Consider the following 20,050-nt stretch of genomic DNA (forward strand, 5'->3'; position numbering starts at 1 on the left):
AGAAGAAAAAAAAATAAAGAAATAGAAATATTTATTAAATATTTTTATTCAAGCAGAAATATTTATATCAGACAAAACAGACTTTAAAATGAAGACTGTTGCAGGAGACAAGGACACCACCCAATGATCAAGGGATCAATCCAAGAAGCTATAACTAACTATATATGTACCCAGCACAGGAGTCCCTCAATATATAGAGCAAATGTTAATAACCATAAATGGGGAAATTCACAGTAACACAACTAAGAGTCGGGGATTTAACATCCCACTTACACCAACAGACAGATCATCCAGACAGAAAATCAATAAGGAAACACAAGCCTTAAAGGACAGATTATGCCAGATAGACTTAATTGATATTTATAGGACATTCCATCCAAAAGCAGCAGAATAGTTTCTTCTCCGGTACACATGGAACATTGTCCAGGACAAATCACATCTTGGGATACAAATCAAACCTCAGTAAATTTAAGAAAAATGAAACCATATCAAGCACCTTTTTCAACCTCAACACTATCAGATTAGAAATAAATTCTAGGAAAAAATCTGTAAAAAACACAAACACATGGAGGTTAAGCAATGTTACTTAATAACCAATGGATCACTGAAGAAATCAAAGAGGAAATAAAAAAAACACCCACAGACAAAATGACAATGAAAATGCAACAATCCAAAACCCATGGTACACAGCAAAAGCAGTTCTAAAAGTGAAGTTTATAGGAATACAATAATCCTACCTAGAGAAACGAGAAAAATCTCGAACAAATAACCTATCCCTACACCTAAAGCAACGAGAGAAAGACAAAACCCGAAGTTAGCAAAAGGAAAGAAACCATAGAGAGCAGAAATAAATGAAACAGGAACAAAGAACACACTAGCAAAGATCAATGAAACTAAAAGTTGATTCTTTGAGAAGATAAAATTGATAGACTTTTAGCCAGACTCATCAAGAAAAAGGGGAGAGAATTCATATCAATAAAATTAGAATGAAAAAAAGTTATAATGGACACCACAGAAATACAAAGAATCATAAAAGATTACAAGTAACAATATGCCAATAAAATGGACAACTTAGGAAAAACAGATGAATACTTAAAAAGATATAACCTTTACCAAGAGTGAACCAGGAAGAAACAAAAAACATGAATGGACCAATCACAAGCATACTGAAATTGAAACAGATTAAGAATGTTTCCACAAACAAAGTCCAGGACCAGATGACTTTATAGGTGAATTCTATCAAACATTTACAGAAGAGTTAACACCTAGCCTTTTGAACTCTTTCAAAAAATAGCAGAGGAAGGAACATTCCCAAGCTCATTCTACAATACCACTCTGATACCAAACCCAGGCAAAGATATCACAAAAAAAGAAAATTACAATCCAGTATCACTGATGAACGTATACTCAAAAGCTCTCAACAAAATACTAGCAAACACAAATTCACAATACATTTAAAGGACTGTGCAGGACTTTCTTGACGGTCCAGTGATTAAAACTCCACACTTACAATGCAGGGGGCATGGTTTGATCCCCAGTTGGTAAAGTTTCACATGTCACCTCGCACAGCCAAAGAAAAAAGATCATACACTCCGATCAAGTGGGATCTGTCCCAGAGATGCAGGATTCTTCAATATAGGCAAAATCAAAGTTATATACAACATTAACAATTTTTAGAATAAAAATCATATGGTTATCATCTCCACAGACACAGAAAAGGCTTTTGATGTCCATTTATGATTTAAAACAAAACAAAACAAAAACAAAAACTAAAAACTCTCCTGAAAGTGGGCTTAGGGGCGTCCCTTGTTGGTCAGATGGTAAAAAATCTACTTGCAGTGCCAGAGACCCAGGTTCAATCCCTGGGTTCGGAAGATCCCCTGAAGAAAGAAATGGCAACCCAACCCAGTAATCTTGCCTGGAGAATTCCATGGAGAGAGGAGCCTGGCAGGCACAGTCCATGGGATCTCAAGAGTCGGACACAACTTAGCAATTAAAACACAAACACACACACAAGGACCAAGGCAACGATGTCCACCCTCACCACTTTAATTCAACACAGCTTTGGAGGTCCTAATCATGACTATTAGAAAATAAACAGAAGTAAAAGGAATCCAAATTGGAAATAAAGAAGTAAAACCATCACTGTTTGCAGATAACATGATACTATACATTGAAAATCCTAAAGATGCTACCAAAAAACTACTAGAGCTCATGAATGAATCTGGTAGAGTTGCAGGATACAAAATTAATACACAGAAATCTATGCATTCCCATGCCCTAACAATGAAAGATCAGAGAGATTAAGAAACAATTCCATTTACCATCACATCATAAAGAATAAAATAGCTAGAAATAAACCTACCTAACCAGTCCATTCTAAAGGAGATCAGTCCTGGGTGTTCATTGGAAGGACTGATGTTGAAGCTGAAACTCCAGTACTTTGGCCACTTCATGTGAAGAACTGACTCACTTGAAAAGACCCTGATGCTGGGAGGGATTGGGGGCAGGAGGAGAAGGGGACGACAGAGGATGAGATGGCTGGATGGCATCACCAACTCAATGGATATGAGTTTGGGTGAACTCCGGGAGTTGGTGATGGACAGGGAGGCCTGGCGTGCTGCAGTCCATGGGGTTGCAAAGAGTCAGACACGGACTCAGTGACTGAACTGAACTGAAGGAGGCAAAAGATCCATACTTGAAAAACTATAAGACACCGATGAAAGAAATCAAAGATGACACACACAGATGGAGAGGGAGACCATATTCTTGAATTGGAGAAATCAATATTGTGAAAATGACTATACAACCCAAAGCTATCTATAGATTCAATGCAATTCCTATCAAATTACCAATGGCATTTTTTACAGAATTAGAACAAAAAATTTTACATTTTGCATGGAAACACAAAAGACTCTCAATAGTGAAAGCAATCTTGAAAAAGAAGAACAGAGCTAAAGGAATCAGGTTCCCTGCCTCATACTATACTACTAAAGTAATCAAAACAATATGATACTGGCACAAAAACAGGAATATAGATCAATGGAAAAAGACTGAAACTCCAGAGATAACCCACGCACCTGTGGCTACCTAATCAGTGACAAAGTAGGCAAGAATATACAATGGAGAAAAGACAGTCTCTTCAATAAGTGGTGCTGGGAAAACTGGTCAACCACTTGTAAAAGAATGAAAATAGAATACTCCCTAACACCATATACAAAAATAAAATCAAAATGGATTAAAGACCTATCCGTAAAGCTGGATACTATACAATTCTTAGAGGAAAACATAGGCAGAATACTTTGACATAAATTGCAGTAAGATCTTTTCTGATCCACCTCCTAGAATAATGTTTAAACAAAAACAAATAGTACCTAATTAAATTTAAAAGCTTTTGCACAGCAAAGGAAACCTTAAACAAAAAGACAACCAACATTGCAAATGAAGAGATGGACAAGGGTTTGTTCTCCAAAATATATAAACAGCTCATGCAGCTCAATATTAAAAAACAAAACAAAACAAACCCAATTAAAACATGGGTGTAAGATCTAACTAGACATTTCTTCAAAGATAACATACAGACAGTCAAAAAGCACATTAAAAGATGCTCAACATCACTAATTATCAGAGAAATGCAGATCGAAACTAGAACAAGGTATCATTTCACATCAGTCAGAATGGTCATCATCAAAAAAGTGAACCCTCCTACACTGGTGGGAATGTAAATTTGTACAGCCACTATGAAGAACAGTATGGCGGTTCCTTAAAAAACTAAATAGAGCTATAATATGATACAGCCATCCCATTCCAGGGCATATATCCAGAGAAAATCGTAATTCAAAAAGATATATGCACCCCAGTGTTCATGGCAGCACTATTTACAATAGCCAAGACATGGAAGCAACTTAAATGTCCATCAAGAGAGGAACAGATAAAAAAGACGTGGTACATATACACAGTGGAATATTACTTGGCCATTAACAAAGAATGAAATAATAACATTTTCAGCAACATAGATGGACCTAGAGATTGTCATACTGAGTGAAGTCAGTCAGAGAAAAATATCATATGATATCACTTTAACATGCAGAATCTAAAAGAATGGTACAAATGAACTTACAAAACATAAAGAGGCACAGATATAGAAAATAAATTTATGATTACAGTGTGTGGAGGAAAGGAGAGGGATAAATTGGGATTGACATACACACACTATAAGATAGATACAACTAGTAAGGATCTACTGTAGAACATAGAGAACTCTACTCAGTATTCTGTAATGACCTATACAGGAAAACAATCTTAAAAAGTGGATACATGGATAACTGATTCACTCTGCTCTACAGAAATCAACAAAAGATTGCAAATAAAAGACGGTTCAGGAAAAATATGTTAAATCACAAAGATGAATAAATCTGTACATCTATCTTCACAACATGCATCATTATTTTCTAACAATTTTTTAGAAGTAGAATTTAAGATAAAAGGAATGAGAGGAGTGGAGATGAAGGAGATAGGAGGAGAGGAAAAAAGAAACAGGGAAAATAAAGAGGTGAAGTAAGACCAATTTAAAATATATATATATATTTCACTTTATAAAACACTGTATCTGAATTTATTAGCAGAGTTGCTATTCTATCATTTTCAGCACACTTCTATTATTTAGCACATTTCTATTATTTCACCCTATTTACCTAGGGTGAAACTTGTAATCTTAACTAAAAACTTACAATTGCTTCTTTGAAAGCTTATTATCTCTGCCTAGAAATTCATAGGACATTTCTTTTTATTCTCTTTAATTTTAAATAATACTGCTAGACTGAAACTTGTAAGAGTCTCTTTACATTGAGTTTTCTTCTTTCTGGGATACGGCAGTTTTCATACATAGGTGTTTCTTGGTGAAGTTTTCTTTATTATGTCTTTGATTATTCTTCTGTTTGTAATTTCCAATTTTTAATTTTCTTGTTCTGTGTTTAGGAAACTATTCACGTGGAATAGTTTTGGTTTCTGTCCTCCATACCTGTGCTCTTTTCTCTCATTCTTTTAGTTTCATTCATTCCTCCTGGGTCTAGTAAGACTACTATCAATACGGTTTTCCACAACATAGTAAATTTTCCTCCATTTCTACAAGTTAGTGGTCATTTGGAAGGTCACATCAAAGGTTGCTAACCAGATGTCAGATTACCCACTGATTCTCTTTAAATTGTTTCAACAGCTTTCAAATATGTCTTTATGAAGGTTTGAGAAGGAGAAAAGAAAAAAGAATCAGGTAGGAAATGAACATAAAAGGAATGGTTCCCATAAAATGAACTGAAATACTGTGATTTTTTTTTAATGAAAAGTTTAGGATAAAAACTAATTTTAAAAAAATGGAAAAACTGAGGAAAAGCAAACATTCTTGACATTTAATTTCCAAACTCAGAAGATTTTTGTTTTTTTAATTCATCTTCTGGAAAGCCAAATTATTAACAGTGACTATCCTAGACAAAATACTTGGGGACATTAATTTACTGAATCAACAAAATATACATTAAGAAGCTTTGGTCAAGCAAACTAGTGAGAGAGAACTTCATGACACAGAACAGCAGGAGGCATACATAAATGGCAAAAATCAAAGCTCCTTATTTGTCATAATGTTATAAATGAACAATTATACAACCTTAAGAAATGTTAAAAATAAAAAACTTCACTAAGACCAAATTAAAAGAAACCAGTGTAGAAGCATTTTAAAAAGATATTCAATTTGACATAAAATCCTAAACTGTTCAGAAAATATTCATGAATGTAATTTTAACTTAGTAATAAAACAGAAAAAGACTAATCTTTCCTAAAGACATTTTTCATTCAAAACAAGAAAAAACAAACAAAAAGAATTATAAGGGTTATGATTTGAATGCCAAACTTTATTATAAGGAACCAGACTGTAGCATTATTGATCACCTAATCAAGTGTGCTTTTTGAAACGTACAAGAAAGTTTAAAAAACTGAAAATCTTTGCTTTGACTATTTCAAAAGGAAAACAACTCAATGAAGATATGACCACATACAAAAGCTTTGGTTCTGGCATGTTCACTGACTTTGTAAGGAAGCATATGCTGCACACTGGGGTTTCCCAGGCGGCAGGTACAGTGGTAAAAATCTGCCTGCCAATGCAGGGGATGCAAGAGAAGCAGGTCTGATCCCTGAGGTGGGAAGATCCCCTGGAGTAGGAAACGGCAACCCACTCCAATACTCCTGCCAAGCAAGCTCGTGTGTGTGTGTGTGCGTTGCTACACATTACTAACAAAAGTACCTTTCTTTCTAATCTGCCATTCAAGACTTCCCCAATAGCCATAAAAATGAGACCTGAGATGGGAACAGAGAATAAAATACTTTTTCACTTCATATATCCAAACACAAAGACTCATCACTGCATTTAGGAAAAAAGTACATTCTGATAATGTAAGTTTACCTTCTGTCCCTGTCTCTCCTGGCAAAATAATCTGCAGACACAGTATTTACTGTAAAACTTCTGTTCTCTAATCATTATAAAATACCCACTGTGGGAAAAGAAAATTTTAAAAATACCCATTTTGGAACTGGTATATGCTTTAAAAGCTTAATTATTAACAAGTGCTAATTTAATTATTAACTGGTATCAAACATATTACATCTTATTTCTGTTCTATTAATAGGTTGGTGCAAAAGTAATTGTGGTTTTGGACCATGAATTTTATATCATTATAACTCATTATAACTAGGGTCAAACACATCTTTATCAATCAAATTAGGAACAATTACAATCAACACATTTTTGCCAATGAGAAATAAGTTTATTTCTGTAGCATGAAAATATGTGCTTTAGGATTTGATGAACTCTTGGAAAACTTTTCCTGCATCCTGCTGGTTATGGAAGCATTTTCTCTGCAAAAAGTTGTTGAGATGCTTGAAGAAGTGGTAGTCAGTTGGCAAGAGGTCAGGTGAATATGGCAGATGAGGCGAAACTTCACAGCCCAATTCATTCAACTTTTGAAGCACTGGTTGTGCAAGGTGCGGTAGCGCATTGTCGTGGAGAATTGGGCCCATTCTGCTGACCAATGCCAGCCGCTAAATCACTGCAGTTTTTGGTGCAGCTCATCAATTTGCTGAGCATGCTTCTCAGATGTAATGGTTTCGCCGGGATTCAGAAAGTTGCAGTGGATCAGACGAGCAGCAGACCACCAAAGTGACCATGACTTTTTTTTCTGGTGCAAGTTTGGCTTTGGGAAGTGCTTTGGAGTGTCTTCTCAGACCAACCGGCGACAACCGGTTGAAAATCCACTGTGAAAATCCACTTTTCAGTGAACGTCACAATCGGATTGAGAAATGGTCCATTGTTGTTGCATAGGATAAGAGAAGACAACACTTCAAAGTGATAATTTTTTTGATTTGCAGTCAGCTAATGAGGTACCCACTCATCGAGCTTTTTCATCTTTTCAGTTTTCTTCAAATGCCAAACAACTATAGAATGGGCAACCTTGAGTTCTTTGGCAACTTCTCATGTAGTCGTTAAGAGGATCAGCTTTGATGACGACTCTCAATTGGTCGTTGTCAACTTCTGACGGCCAGGCATTGTGCTCCTCATCTTCAAGGCTCCCATCTCCTTTGCAAAACATCTTGAACCACCACTGCACTGTATGTTTGTTAGCAGTTACTGGGCCAATGCACTGTTGATGTTTTGAGTTGTCTCCACTGCTTTACTACCCATTTTGAACTCAAGTAAGAAAATCGCTTGAATTTGCTTTTTGTCTAGCATCATTTCCATAGTTTAAAATAAATAAACATCAAGTAATAAGTCATTAGCAAAAAAAACAAAGCGAGAAATGCACGTTAAAATGATGTATAACATAACCACATTTAAGAATGCATTCCATGTTCATGTTTGGGAACGCATGTAAGAATTAAAGATATTAAAATTTAAAAAATAAAAAACTAAAAAAAAAAAAGAATGCATTCCAATATCAAACGGCAAATTTCAACAATGCAAAAATGTAATAACGTTTGCACCAACCTAATACTAGACGATGCATGTTTTCCATCTCCATTTCTAAAGATACAAACAAGCACATTAGAAATCACAATTAAGCTTTTGCTTAGCACTGCATTGAATACATTCTCAATTATGTAAGAATTAACACTTAAGAGACTAGAAGCATGAGGACCCAATAAAATAGATGAAACAAAATAACCAACTTATTCCCAAGTGTAACAATACTTTTTATCTGATACACAAGAATAAGGTAAGAAATGCTGATTAAGTATTATAAGTCACTAAGAGAATATAAAGACAATATTAAAGAATAAAGAAAATCCTAAAATTATTTGGGAAAGAAAATCAAACGTTATAAAAAAGTTAAGGGGCAATGAGGACTTGTCAATCATATTTGATACAATTTAAGCACTAAACAGAAATACTGGAATAAGATGTGATAAAATGCTTTTCTAACTTAGTAATTGCTTTTCAATACCTGATTATCAATTCTGAGACAAGGTGAACTTATTAAATATAAAACTCATTATACCTTAATAAATATCAAGGAAAAAAGTATGAAAAAAATTAATAAAATTTATAGAAAACAAAATTATACTTATCCTAACTATAAAAAGGCAGTTTTTATGTCTTTAATTCCTACTTTTAGGACAAAAAAGAAAAAGTGCAAAGAAACAATGAAAAAGAATGCTTACAGTAAAAATAGATCAAAATCAATAATCTAAAGAGGATGAATACCCTGACTTATTTTCCTCATACTCTGCTGTATATACAGTCATACCCAGCACAACTATATTTATGATAACTTTGCCTAAAGAACGAGAACCGTAAGTGACCACACTCTAATACCCCAGTGAGTTCCATCTTAATGTTTAGATAATTCCGCATACCTAACAAAATGCTCAAAGAATTTTTGCAGGGATTACTGAAAGAAAAATCTGTGAAGCAAATTTTATATGTAAATACTCCCAAAGTCAAAAACATTTAAATAAACGACATCTTATTAAAATGCTAGGTAGGAAGACACAGATACAGCATACGAAATAATGAGACTATACAACCAAAAATTATGACAATTACACAAAAGTTACATTTGTATACTTATAAAAGAAGCCACTGAGATACACAACCAGTTATTTTTAGGTTAAGTCTTATCTATAATTTCCCATAAGATGACATTTTAATAAGATCTTGTTTTCATTTCAATTCTTAAAATGATCTGAAATGCTATGAACATTAAGAAAGAAAGCACAAGAGAGTAGTGTATTTGTACAGGGATAGGACTACAGAAACAATGAAAGCTAGCCTGCCCAGAGTCCTTGGGAGTCAGAGCCCAGCTGAATTTTTCAAAGAGCTCAAATAAAAATCTTACTTTAAAATTTGGTAAAAATCTTCAAAAGACACAGAGAAATGCACAAGAATCTGTCTGACTTTCTAGGTAGAACATACAGTAAAATGATTTTTTGCATGATGGACTCAGGGACACCATTATGAACACACAGTACATAAACACCCTCAAGACTCACTGAAACGTACAGAGCAATATTTTCTTCTGTTGCTGTTGGTTGACTGTTTCTCTCTCTTTTATGTATTTTGTTCTTATCTTTTCTTAGCATGCCTTTCTTTCTGTGATTGCTCTCTTATCTCATTTTTTAGTTTGTTACTTGTAAACAGTTCTGTGACTTAGGGTACAGTTCAGGACGGCCACATTAAGCCAAAAGGCACACACATTCCAACTGTACTAAACACAGCTCTAAACCTCAGTTTCTTCCTTTGCAAAACGCAAAGAATAATAGCACCAGAGCGCACAGGATTGTTCTGACAACTAACTGAGATATAGCTAATGAAGTACTTAATTGGCAAAGAACTTGGACTACAGTAAACATTCAATAAATGTTAGTTATTTCTTTTCCTCCTATTACCGCCTCAAGTTAAATAGCTCAACTTTTGGAAGAATTTATCTGTTCATGTGTATGTGTACAAAGTCTGGGGGAAAAAAAAATGCCTCAAAAAGCTAACACTGTTTGAATGAAATAACTTCATCTTAACTAGGATGGCTAAAATCAAAAACAGAAAATAAAAAATATTGACTGGCAAGGCTATATGAGAAAGCCAAATGATGCAGTTACTTTGGAAAACAACTTAGTTTCTTTAAAAGTTAAACAAAGTTATCATATGACTCAGCAATTCCACTTCTAGGTATTTATCAGAAATAAAATATTAGACCTGAATAAAGATTTACACTTGAATACTCATAGCAGCATTGTATGTCCAACCTAAATGCTTATCAATTGTGCGAAGACAAGCAAAAAAATAAGGCACATCTACATTATGGAATACTATTCAGCAAAAAAAAAATATATTGATACATGCTACAACAAGAATGAACTTCAAAAACATTATGCTGAGTGAAGTCAGGCATGAAAGACCACATATGTATAACACACAGATTTCCAGTAAAGGCAAAGACATGGATTAGTGGATGTCTGCAAACTCGGATTAACTGTAAATGGGCATGAGGGCCCTTACCGGGGTGATGGAAATGTTCTAAAACTGGATTATGGTGATGGGTGCACACTTCAATGAAATTTAGTAAAAAATATATTTTAAATGGGCATATTTTATAGACTGTAAATTGTGACTTCAATAAAACTTTTAATAAAGGTAACAAGAGTTACCTCTATTGTGATGGGTGATTTTTTTACCCCTAGTTCTACTTTTGAAAATGGTTTGAAGAAAAGGATTTATGTTTTTACAAAAGTAAACTGCCAAACTTATTGGACTTACACGTAATTAAAAGCAAACTGAGTAAAGGCACAAGGACTCTCCTATGAAAACAGTCCTTGGTTTTCATGATACTACTTTGCTTGCTTACATTTTTACTGATTAATTTCGTAGCAAGGTGTGGACAGATGAGTGTTATTAAACAGCTGATTAGTGAATTCTTATCAAAAGTAGAACATAAAACTTTTAATTAAACACTTGGGCCCAGGACTCTTTTACTAAAAGAAGTTTCCTAAGACTCACGAACATTAAAGCCTGAGAATAATTCCTTTCTAAGTTTATGAAAGAGACCAAAGACAGTATTTTATTATTTATACACATTTGGTCTTCTGAACTCATATGCAGATTTTCTTTAAGAAACACTACATGATCCAAGGCTGGCTGAATCCAAGGATGCGGAGTCATGGATAGGGAGAGCCGACTGTAAAGTTACACTTGGATTTTCAACTGCTTGGAGGGAGAGTGCCCTAACCACCATGTTGTTCAAGTACACTCTGCACTCTAAAGAGAAGCTCAAACAAATCAAAGTGGGTCTAAAGTCAGGATAAAGACAACTGTTATTAACAAACTACCACAAACTTGGCTTAAAACATTAGAAATTCATTTTCTCTCAGTTCTGGAGGCCAGAAGTCTGAACTAAAGGTGTTAGCAGAGCCATTCCACCAATGAAAAGCTCCAGGAAGAATCCTTCCTTGCCCTGTCTCAACCTGGTGACACCTGGCATCTCTTGGCTTCCAGCAACATAACCTTGATCTCTGCCTGCCTCCATTTCCACATACCTCTCTTTCTCTGTGTGTCTCTGTGTTTCTCCCTCTACATAGGACACCAGTCACTGGACTTAGGACCTACCCTTAAATCCAAGATGATTTCATCTCAAGATCTTTAACTGATTACATCTGCCAAGTTCCTATCCCTGAAAAGGGACCAGATCAATTGTTTACTGTAATTGAAACAATGTGAAAGACGCGCTCTCTTAGGAAAAAACCTCAGAGAAAAAACTGACAAGTCAAATCTGAAATTGTTTTGTGCCTTCTCACTAGACTATGTTCTATCATTTTAAGTGTACCTTTTTCTCAGTAGAAAATATCCTATTATATCAGCAGGAAATTCTATCATTAAAAAATTCTAAAATACACAAAGAGTTGAATAAAATGTTTTACTAATATGTTTTCTCTCCTGGTGTTCCCCATCATAGTGAACGCCTTCTCCAATAACCTGGTTCTGGTTCTGTTTGTTGTCAGGCAACCAACCCATCAGCAAATCCTGTCAACTCCAAAGTATATTCCAGGACTTCCCTGGTGACAGTGGATGAGAATCCGCCTACCAATGCAGACGGTTTGAGCTCTGGTCTAGGAAGAGCCCATGTGTTGCAACTAAAACCATAACCAGTCAAATCAATGAATATCAAAACAACAACAACAACGAAAAAAAGAACTGAGGCTTTGCATGTGGCACCCTGTGCCCCACGGGAAAAAAATACATATTTCAAATGCAACCAATTCTCATTCCCTCCACCACCATCAGCCTAAATCACTATCACCTCTGGCCAAAGAGAGCCTTTTAACATGTAAACCTGCTTTGTCACCCCCTGTAAAACTCTCCAGGGACTTAGAGCACAGATGTAATAAAAGCCAAAGCTGCTCTCCTCTCCTCCTCCCTCCTCTCTCTCTAGCCACACAAGGTTCCTTTCATCCTGGAAGGTACGAAGCACAACACCAGCATCACTGTTCCCTCTGCCTGTGAAACCCAGGCCATCTGAGAAACTATCTATCACATCTCTGCTGACATGTCACCTCCTGAAAAGGCCTTTCCTGACAGCCCTACCTATACTTGCCCCCCTGGTCATTCTCCCTTTACCTTTCTGAACTATTTCCTCAGATAATAACAATTATCAATTTGACAATACATCAGTTTTTTACTCTCAGCCTCAACTAGAAAATACCTTCCATAAAAGCATATTTGGCTCACTGCTCTATGCCCAGCGCTGAAACACTACCTGGCCCATACTAGTTCAACCAAGTATCTGAATGAAGAATGTACTTAACTTGGAATGGCAACAATAATTTGTTCATGTGTTTCCCCTTTTCAGATATTCCCTCATCCAATCTGTGATGAATATTGTGACAAATATTCCCCCAAATTATTTCCCATTCACAATACATTTTTACTCTGGTTTGAAACAATGATTACCGACAGAAGTTTCTCTACGAGTTAAACACTAACACCGGAGATGAGCAGTTGCTTGCCATTAGACAGGATAGGAAAGAAAGAGCTAGAAACCAAATGGCCCTCTGATCCTGATACCACTCTGTCCAACTACGCCTCATTTCTTCAGATACTATCAACAAAACTCCTGCTTTCCAAAAACATAAGAATGGTTCCCTCAGTAGTTAGGGCCATTCTATCTGCATTTGGTTTTTTTCCCTTGAACAGTGTCCCAAAGTAAATTTCAAGGAACAATGTTTCCAAGCGGTGTTAACAGATAATGAAAAGGGTCAAATTTAGGGAAAACTTCATTAAGCAAAACTGAGCCGGTTTTTTTTCATAGAGGACTCTTCAGAATTTTAACTATGTTAATGTGCAGTATAAATCTCCACAATGGAAAGAGTATATACACTGTAACCCAAACTTATTTTTTTCCACTCAAACCTAATATACTCTTTCAGTCACTTCATTCATCACGCCCTTCTTTCCTAGCTACCTCAAAAATTTTGGCAGCCTGACTTACTGAAAACACTTTATTTTAGATATCAAGGAAGGTTTAAAAAGAGACTTGCTAATGGATTTAAATTATAATTAAGATAATTCACTGTCTGCAGGGTATTATTTGAGACAAAGTCATTTTCTGGTAAATAGTTAAGAGTGACAAAAATTAATAAAATTACCAGAAGTAGCATAAAACTAAAATCAAATGCACTCAAATAATCCTGCCCCTGCCGACTCATACTTCTTTTTTAGAACGCCAGTAACCAAAACAAGGGCAAGACTGGAGGTGCAGAACAAAGCAAGTTTTGTTAAGTTTTTAGCCTAAATACGATATTGATATCTACATTTCTGGAAAAGACTATAAGCTTAGATAACAAACTCATAAAAAAAATCAGCAGGATCACTTTAGAACATGATGAACACAAATTCACACCCTGTATGATGCAAAAATTACTTTCCTAGCAATCCCTCTTTTTTGCCATCATTCCCCAGTATCTCTGCAGGGACCTCAACCTTAATGCTGCCTCTGCAGGCCTCCCTTGCCTCTAAAACCTTCTTCTGGTCACCTCTTTCACTTCTATTTTCTATCAGTGCCAGCTTCCAACCTTGAACTCACTCACCCTAACATTTGCAGGATATCTTCACAGATACTCAATGTTAGAGGCAAAAGCTGAACTAGTCATAGCCCTAACATCAAAGAAACTCTTGAAACTTAGAGGCCTGGCTGGAATACGGCCCAACTGCACCCTCCCCTCCCTATAAGACAAACAATGCTACCTTCAAGCCCAATCCCTCAACAATCCTAAATTCTTTAAAACTAAAAATAGTTCAGCTGTTGTCTCATCTGCCAGCAGATGGCCAGACTATTTTTAATTCAGGATTCTAGAGAGCAGGAATGGATCAAGCTAAGCTAGGGCAGCCTGGAGGCCCTGACTCTGCAAAGTTCAGTGGCTGCTGCAGAAAGCTGGTGTGGGGCAGGTACCAAGAGAGGGCAACCTGGAGCTGTTCCTGGGCCTGTGGGCTATACACTGACGGCAACAACATAGGTGGGAGGGATTTTGGTGTTTTGGGTTTTTTAATCACTTCACTTCAAAATAAAGTCAAGGTGAGAAGGATTTTGTTTTTTCTTTTTTTTTTTTAACCACTTTACTTCAAAATAAAGTCTGAAATGTAAGACAATTTTACAAAAGTTTCCAATAATCTGCTTTAAAGTTTTCGTTATCTTTCTTTACATGAAAATAAAAGCTCCTTTATGTGGTGTTTTTGAGATTGGGTTTTGTTTTAATAAAGTAAAATCTCCCCTTATCTAGGTAAGGTTTCCAAAAAGCTATATTGTGACCAAAGAAAAAATAAAAAAATACAGTATTCTTAAGAACATGAGATGAACTGTAATTTCATGAGTATAATTTACAGAAAATCAATTTATTATAGGTCATCTTACTAAAAGGTAACTGAATTTTGAATAATAGTGCTCTGAAATCTACTCACACACCACTAACATGATTTTAAAACACAAAAGGATTAGATGTATCTTCTTGTTCCCTTTAGCTATATGGTAGGTGCTCAGTAAAAACGGGGGTGGGGGGTGGGGGGAACGACACACAGAATAAATGAAGGCAGGTATATTTAGGTGGGTTATTTACAAAGTCTGTTTAGAAGAGTTACAGCAACACCCACCTCTCTACCACTACCAGCCAACTCCTACCCACTCACAACCCAGAGATAAGGAATGACCAAACCAGGCCATTCCAGTTTACTTTCCCATCCAGCTTGCTAGCCATACAGATTATCAAGAAACCAAAGGTGGCCTGACCCAGGTCTCAATAGTGAAGTGGAAGAGGGAGGTCTATGACAGTTTCCAGGGATGCATTTGGGGATACTATCTACTACAGGACATTATACTTTCTGCAAAGATAAGTGTCATCTCTATTAAATTATGTTTGGGCGGTAATGTACATGGATGACTAAAAGGGAAGAAACAAAGGTCATCAGGGATTAATTATCATGAGATTGCTCAATGAGATTTTGTAGGAGACTAAATGCAACTATGAAATACAAGGAAAAAGCCCTATATGTCTCAAGTAAAGAAAGTACTCTGGGACATTCCTCACAAGCTTCTGCTAACTATGTGGAAGGGACAAACAAGTAAAAACTGGCAAAATCTGAAATAACCTTTGTAGAGCCAAGGCAGACAGGAGCAAGTAGTCCCTCCCTCTCAAAACAGCAAGGACCAAGCCATTAAAGCCTCTAAAGATGCCAATCAAGAGTGACAGGGATACTCTCAATGTACAAGTTAACAAAACAACTGTGTTCACATTCGTGGCACATTAGAGGGGAACCTAACATTACAACCACTATGTTCAACATCCTAACTAACTGTACAGAGAAGGAAACTGAGGCCCAGAGACCTGACTATGCTGCAATGTAACAGAACTGCAATTTAAAGCCAGGATCTGAGTCTCCTTCCAGTAAGCATTCCATTTAGAACAGATACTTATATTAGCATTTTGGAGAGGGGGGAAAAAAAAAAAAAAATATATATATATATATATATATATATATATGTATACACACACATAACACTCTATTTCCTTAGTCTAATACTCTAATACTTATACTTTAGTATATGAAAGGTATATTTTAACACAGAAAATCTGACCTCAAAAACTAAAACTTTAGTTTGAACTCTTAACTTCTTTAACCTACAAGTTATTTAAAAACCTACACATAACAATTAAAAAAAAAAACTCCCCAAATCACTCCTTCCCTCATCCTGCTTCAACTCAATTGTCTTTTAAGACCCAGCTATAAATTCAATTTTTACCACTGTATAACATCCTCTCATAAATTTAGAATAGTCTTTTGCTAGCTACAAGAATAACAAAAGGTGAACTTCTGATCCATGAAGGGATAAAAAATTTTTTTAATTCATTATACATAAAATTCAAAAAAATTTAATGAAAATTTCTTCAATAATACTTCTCACATCACTTTAGAGGATCCAAAAAGGAGATAAAAAACCGCTTATTACAGTAAGTTAAAAAGTCTTTATTTTAATAATTAAAAGGCAAAGTTGCTTTTGAGCTATCTTGACCCTTTAGCATACATCCAAGTTATTCTGGATTTTTGCCCCTTTTAAGAATGCTTTTTTCCAAACCCACTTAACACGCTTCCTTTTCTCGTCAACTTAATCTAGTCTGTTTCCAGCGCTATAAACTAAAGCCAAGCATTAGGAATTCATCTTTGCGTTTAACGTCCTGGTCCTTCCTTAAAGGATTTCATTCCTGATGAATGCAAAAGATCCATCAGTGGTCCCCCTGAACAATTCCTCATCTGCCAGTCCTCGCTGTAGGTATTGTTTGCATTTACCCTGCTATGGGCTTCACGACACTAGATCCCTTTCGTCTGAACTGTAAATCACAATTCAAGCTTGCGAGCAGCTGTCACGGTCCAGACATGTGGCTGGTGGGTGTCATTGTCTTGTTCATTTCCCCCGTTCAAAGCCTCCCTTCCTTGTCACTAAAGCCAGCTTATCTAAAGGTCCTTTCCTTCCCCGCTTTTATCTCGCCACCCCCACCCCTTAACCTCAGGTCTTGTTCTTCCAGGTCAGCCCAGTCGGATACAACATTACTCTCTGTTTTTCCCGTGGCGGAGGCGCAGAGATGTCAGTACAGGCTGCACCTCTCGCAAACCCCTTCTCGACACTGTCAACAAGGGAACAACTTCAGCCTCTCTTCCCAAAGTACCACGCTAAACGAAAAGTTATTTGAAATTACGAGACGGAACCCTTCCCACGCCCCATCTTGACAAGTCAGCTCCACCTCAATTTTCTCAGCGAATAAACAGCAGCCCCTGTCCTGCCTCTTCACAAAGGGTGATGCCCCGGCCGCACCGCACGGTCCACCAACCAAACCTTCGCAGATTCCCCAGGCGACCCCCGCCACCCCCCAGCCCGGCCGCGTTACCGGGCCCGGCTCACTGCCATTCCTCCTCCACCCTGCCCCTGCCCCGCATCGAGCCGAGTTACTGTCAACTCCTGCCACGCAACCCCAGAGCTTCGCCTGGCCTCCCGGAGGTCAGTGGCGCTGGCCCAGCTCACCCCCGGCGACCCCACCTCCCGCGCCGGCCTCCCTCCCCCCGCCCCGCACCCTCCCCACCCCCATCCCTCGGGCCTCCTCCCCGCTCACCTAACGCCACCTCGCACGCTTTGCGCAGCTGGGAGTGATGCGCCTTCTTCACTTCCTTGTCGGCCAAAATCTTCTCCAGGGCCCGGGTCAGGAACATGTTCTTCGTCTTCTTCCCCTCATACATGGACGCAGAGAAGAAGGCGGCGGCTCGTCCGACCCGCGGATCCCAGCGGCTGGAGGGGAGGAGGACGACGACGAGGGAGAGGAAGAGCCGAGAGAAAGGAGAGGGGGTGGCGGTGGGGAAGAGGAGGAGGCGTGGAGGGCAGCGGCGGGATCAGGAAGGGGCGGGGGAGCTGGGCCGGCTGCGGGGCGGGCGAGGGGCGCGCAGGTCGTAGCCGTCCCCCAAAGGGCCGCGCCCGTGGGACCTCTGCTTCTCCCGGCCCGGGGGTCGCTTCCCGGCCCCACCACCACCACCTTCCCCCTCACTCGCCCCTCCGCCCGGGAGACGGCGAGGGAGCCCAGCCCGGCGGCCGTCAGGCTGGGGGACCGAGAAACGAGGCGGCGGATCAGAGGCCCGGAGAGAGCAGGGCTGCTCCGGCTCCTGTGGGGACGAGCACCCGCCGCGGCCGCGGACTGGCCTCCATCACCGCCGACCTGTCCCGGCCGCCATGTTGGGAGGAAACGACGCGTCACGCAGCGGCCGAACGGCTGCAGAGGAGGAAGCGGCGGCGGCGGCGTTGGCTGCCCAGAGCTGCCGCGGCGCCGGGAGGCAGGGGGCGGAGGGCGGCGCGGGAGGAGCGGCTCGAGCCGCAGCGCTACGGCGGCCTGGCGGGGCCTCGCCTCCTCCCGCGTTCGCCTGCAGGGCGGCGCGGGGCGTGGCGGGCGTCCTGCGGCGCCGCGCTGGGCGCTTCGCGCTCCGATGACCCCCGGCGCCGCCGAAGCCGCCGAGCGGACGCGGCTCCGGGCTCCGCTGCGGGCGCTTCGCAGACTTTCCAGAGTGCCCGTGAGTGGGCGCGCGCGCAGCCCCTTCCGCCCCGGGACTCACGGAAACACCCTCAGGGCCCGAGCTCGACCGCACTCGTCCCACCTGCCGCGTGGCCGGTGCTCGGCGGCACTGTTTCCACCTGCAGCGCTCGACTCTTAAATTTAATTACCAGCTGCACGAAACTGCTAGATCCAAGACCGTGTCCCCCGACTACCTCAGGATTCTCTCTTGTGAAGAGTACAGCCGATCTGACGAGGATGCACGAATGTTTCATCACTTCTTCATCTCCGTAGGGTATATCAGGAATCTCTAGGTTTGAGATTTCTTCTGAATTGAGACTAAAGTTAAGGAACAGATGAATGCTTCTGATTGAAGAGGCCCTTTAGAGCTTTGTATTGTCTGTACCTCTAATACTAAGGTTCGGTCGAGGACATGAAAACCAGTTTCAGAATGGAAAAGCTTTAAGTACAAACATTACCGCAGACACACAGGTGACCGTGTGCCTACTTTGATACCAAAGAATTATTCAGATTTCCACAGTGTTTTCATTCAGAACAGAAAATAACAAGGAAAACCATTAAATGGGAAGAATTCGTTTACATGGTGATCTAGGTGCACATCTTTCTAAGTTCAAAGCTACTGTGTGGCTCTATCAATACTAGATCTCAAATTATTAGAATGTGTCTCTCACTGTTCTGATCAATTCGATTCCCGTGACTGTGCTGCTGCTGCTTGGTCGCTTTCAGTCGTGTCCGACTCGGTAGGACCATACTGGAGGAGGATGCCATGCCCTCCTCCAGGGGCCTTGACTGTGGACTTGTCCTAATGCAGCCAACTAAACTTAAAAGGAGAGGCTGTAATTTGGAGCAGGCTAAAAACCATGGGAAATAAAAATGGAAACCTTGAAGGTGATCCAGAATTAAAGCGGGCTAGTATTAATAGATTAGTTTTTTAAAACTTTCTTATCCTAAGAGACAAATCCATAAATTGATTAATTTCACTCCAATAGCTGTTTCTTTCATTTTTTTTTTTAAATAGCTGTTTCTATATAGATTCCTGGAAGTTAGAGATTTGGTATACTAGATCAGACATACCATTGATTTCTGTCTTCACTCTCATAGGTAATAAGATTTGAGAACAAGCTCCATTTCTAATTTTTGTTTCTTTGTCATGCCAGTGTTGTACCAGGTATTGTTGAAGGTGCTAGCTGATCACTGAATCTATTTACTCTTCATTACAGACATATAGTGTGTTTTCTTGTCTCCCTTGCAGTTAAGTGTAGCCATCCAGATTTGGGTTTCCCAGGTGGCACTAGTGGTAAAGAACCTGCCTGCCAATTCAGGAGACGATAAGAGATGGATTTGATCCCTGGGTCTGGAAGATCCCCTGGAGGAGGAAATGGCAACCCACTCCAGTATTCTTGCCTGGTGAGTCCCATGG

The 20,050-nt window shown here is 39.0% G+C and overlaps 1 protein-coding gene across 5 annotated transcripts in view; it reads right to left on the reverse strand.

Annotated features, from left to right (window-relative positions):
- ARFGEF1 (ADP ribosylation factor guanine nucleotide exchange factor 1) overlaps nt 1-18,308 on the reverse strand; it is a 131,365-nt gene extending 113,057 nt beyond the window's left edge. For all 5 annotated transcript variants that reach the window (XM_042254277.2, XM_060393728.1, XM_004011722.6 and 2 more), the window contains exon 1: nt 17,686-18,308. In XM_042254277.2, coding sequence (XP_042110211.1) covers nt 17,686-17,809 — 124 coding nt within the window. In that variant the 5' untranslated portion in view covers nt 17,810-18,308. The remainder of the gene's footprint in view (nt 1-17,685) is intronic.
- Nucleotides 18,309-20,050: the final 1,742 nt, after the last annotated feature.

This window comes from Ovis aries, chromosome 9, assembly GCF_016772045.2.
Source record: "Ovis aries strain OAR_USU_Benz2616 breed Rambouillet chromosome 9, ARS-UI_Ramb_v3.0, whole genome shotgun sequence".
Taxonomy (NCBI): Eukaryota; Metazoa; Chordata; class Mammalia; order Artiodactyla; family Bovidae; genus Ovis; species Ovis aries.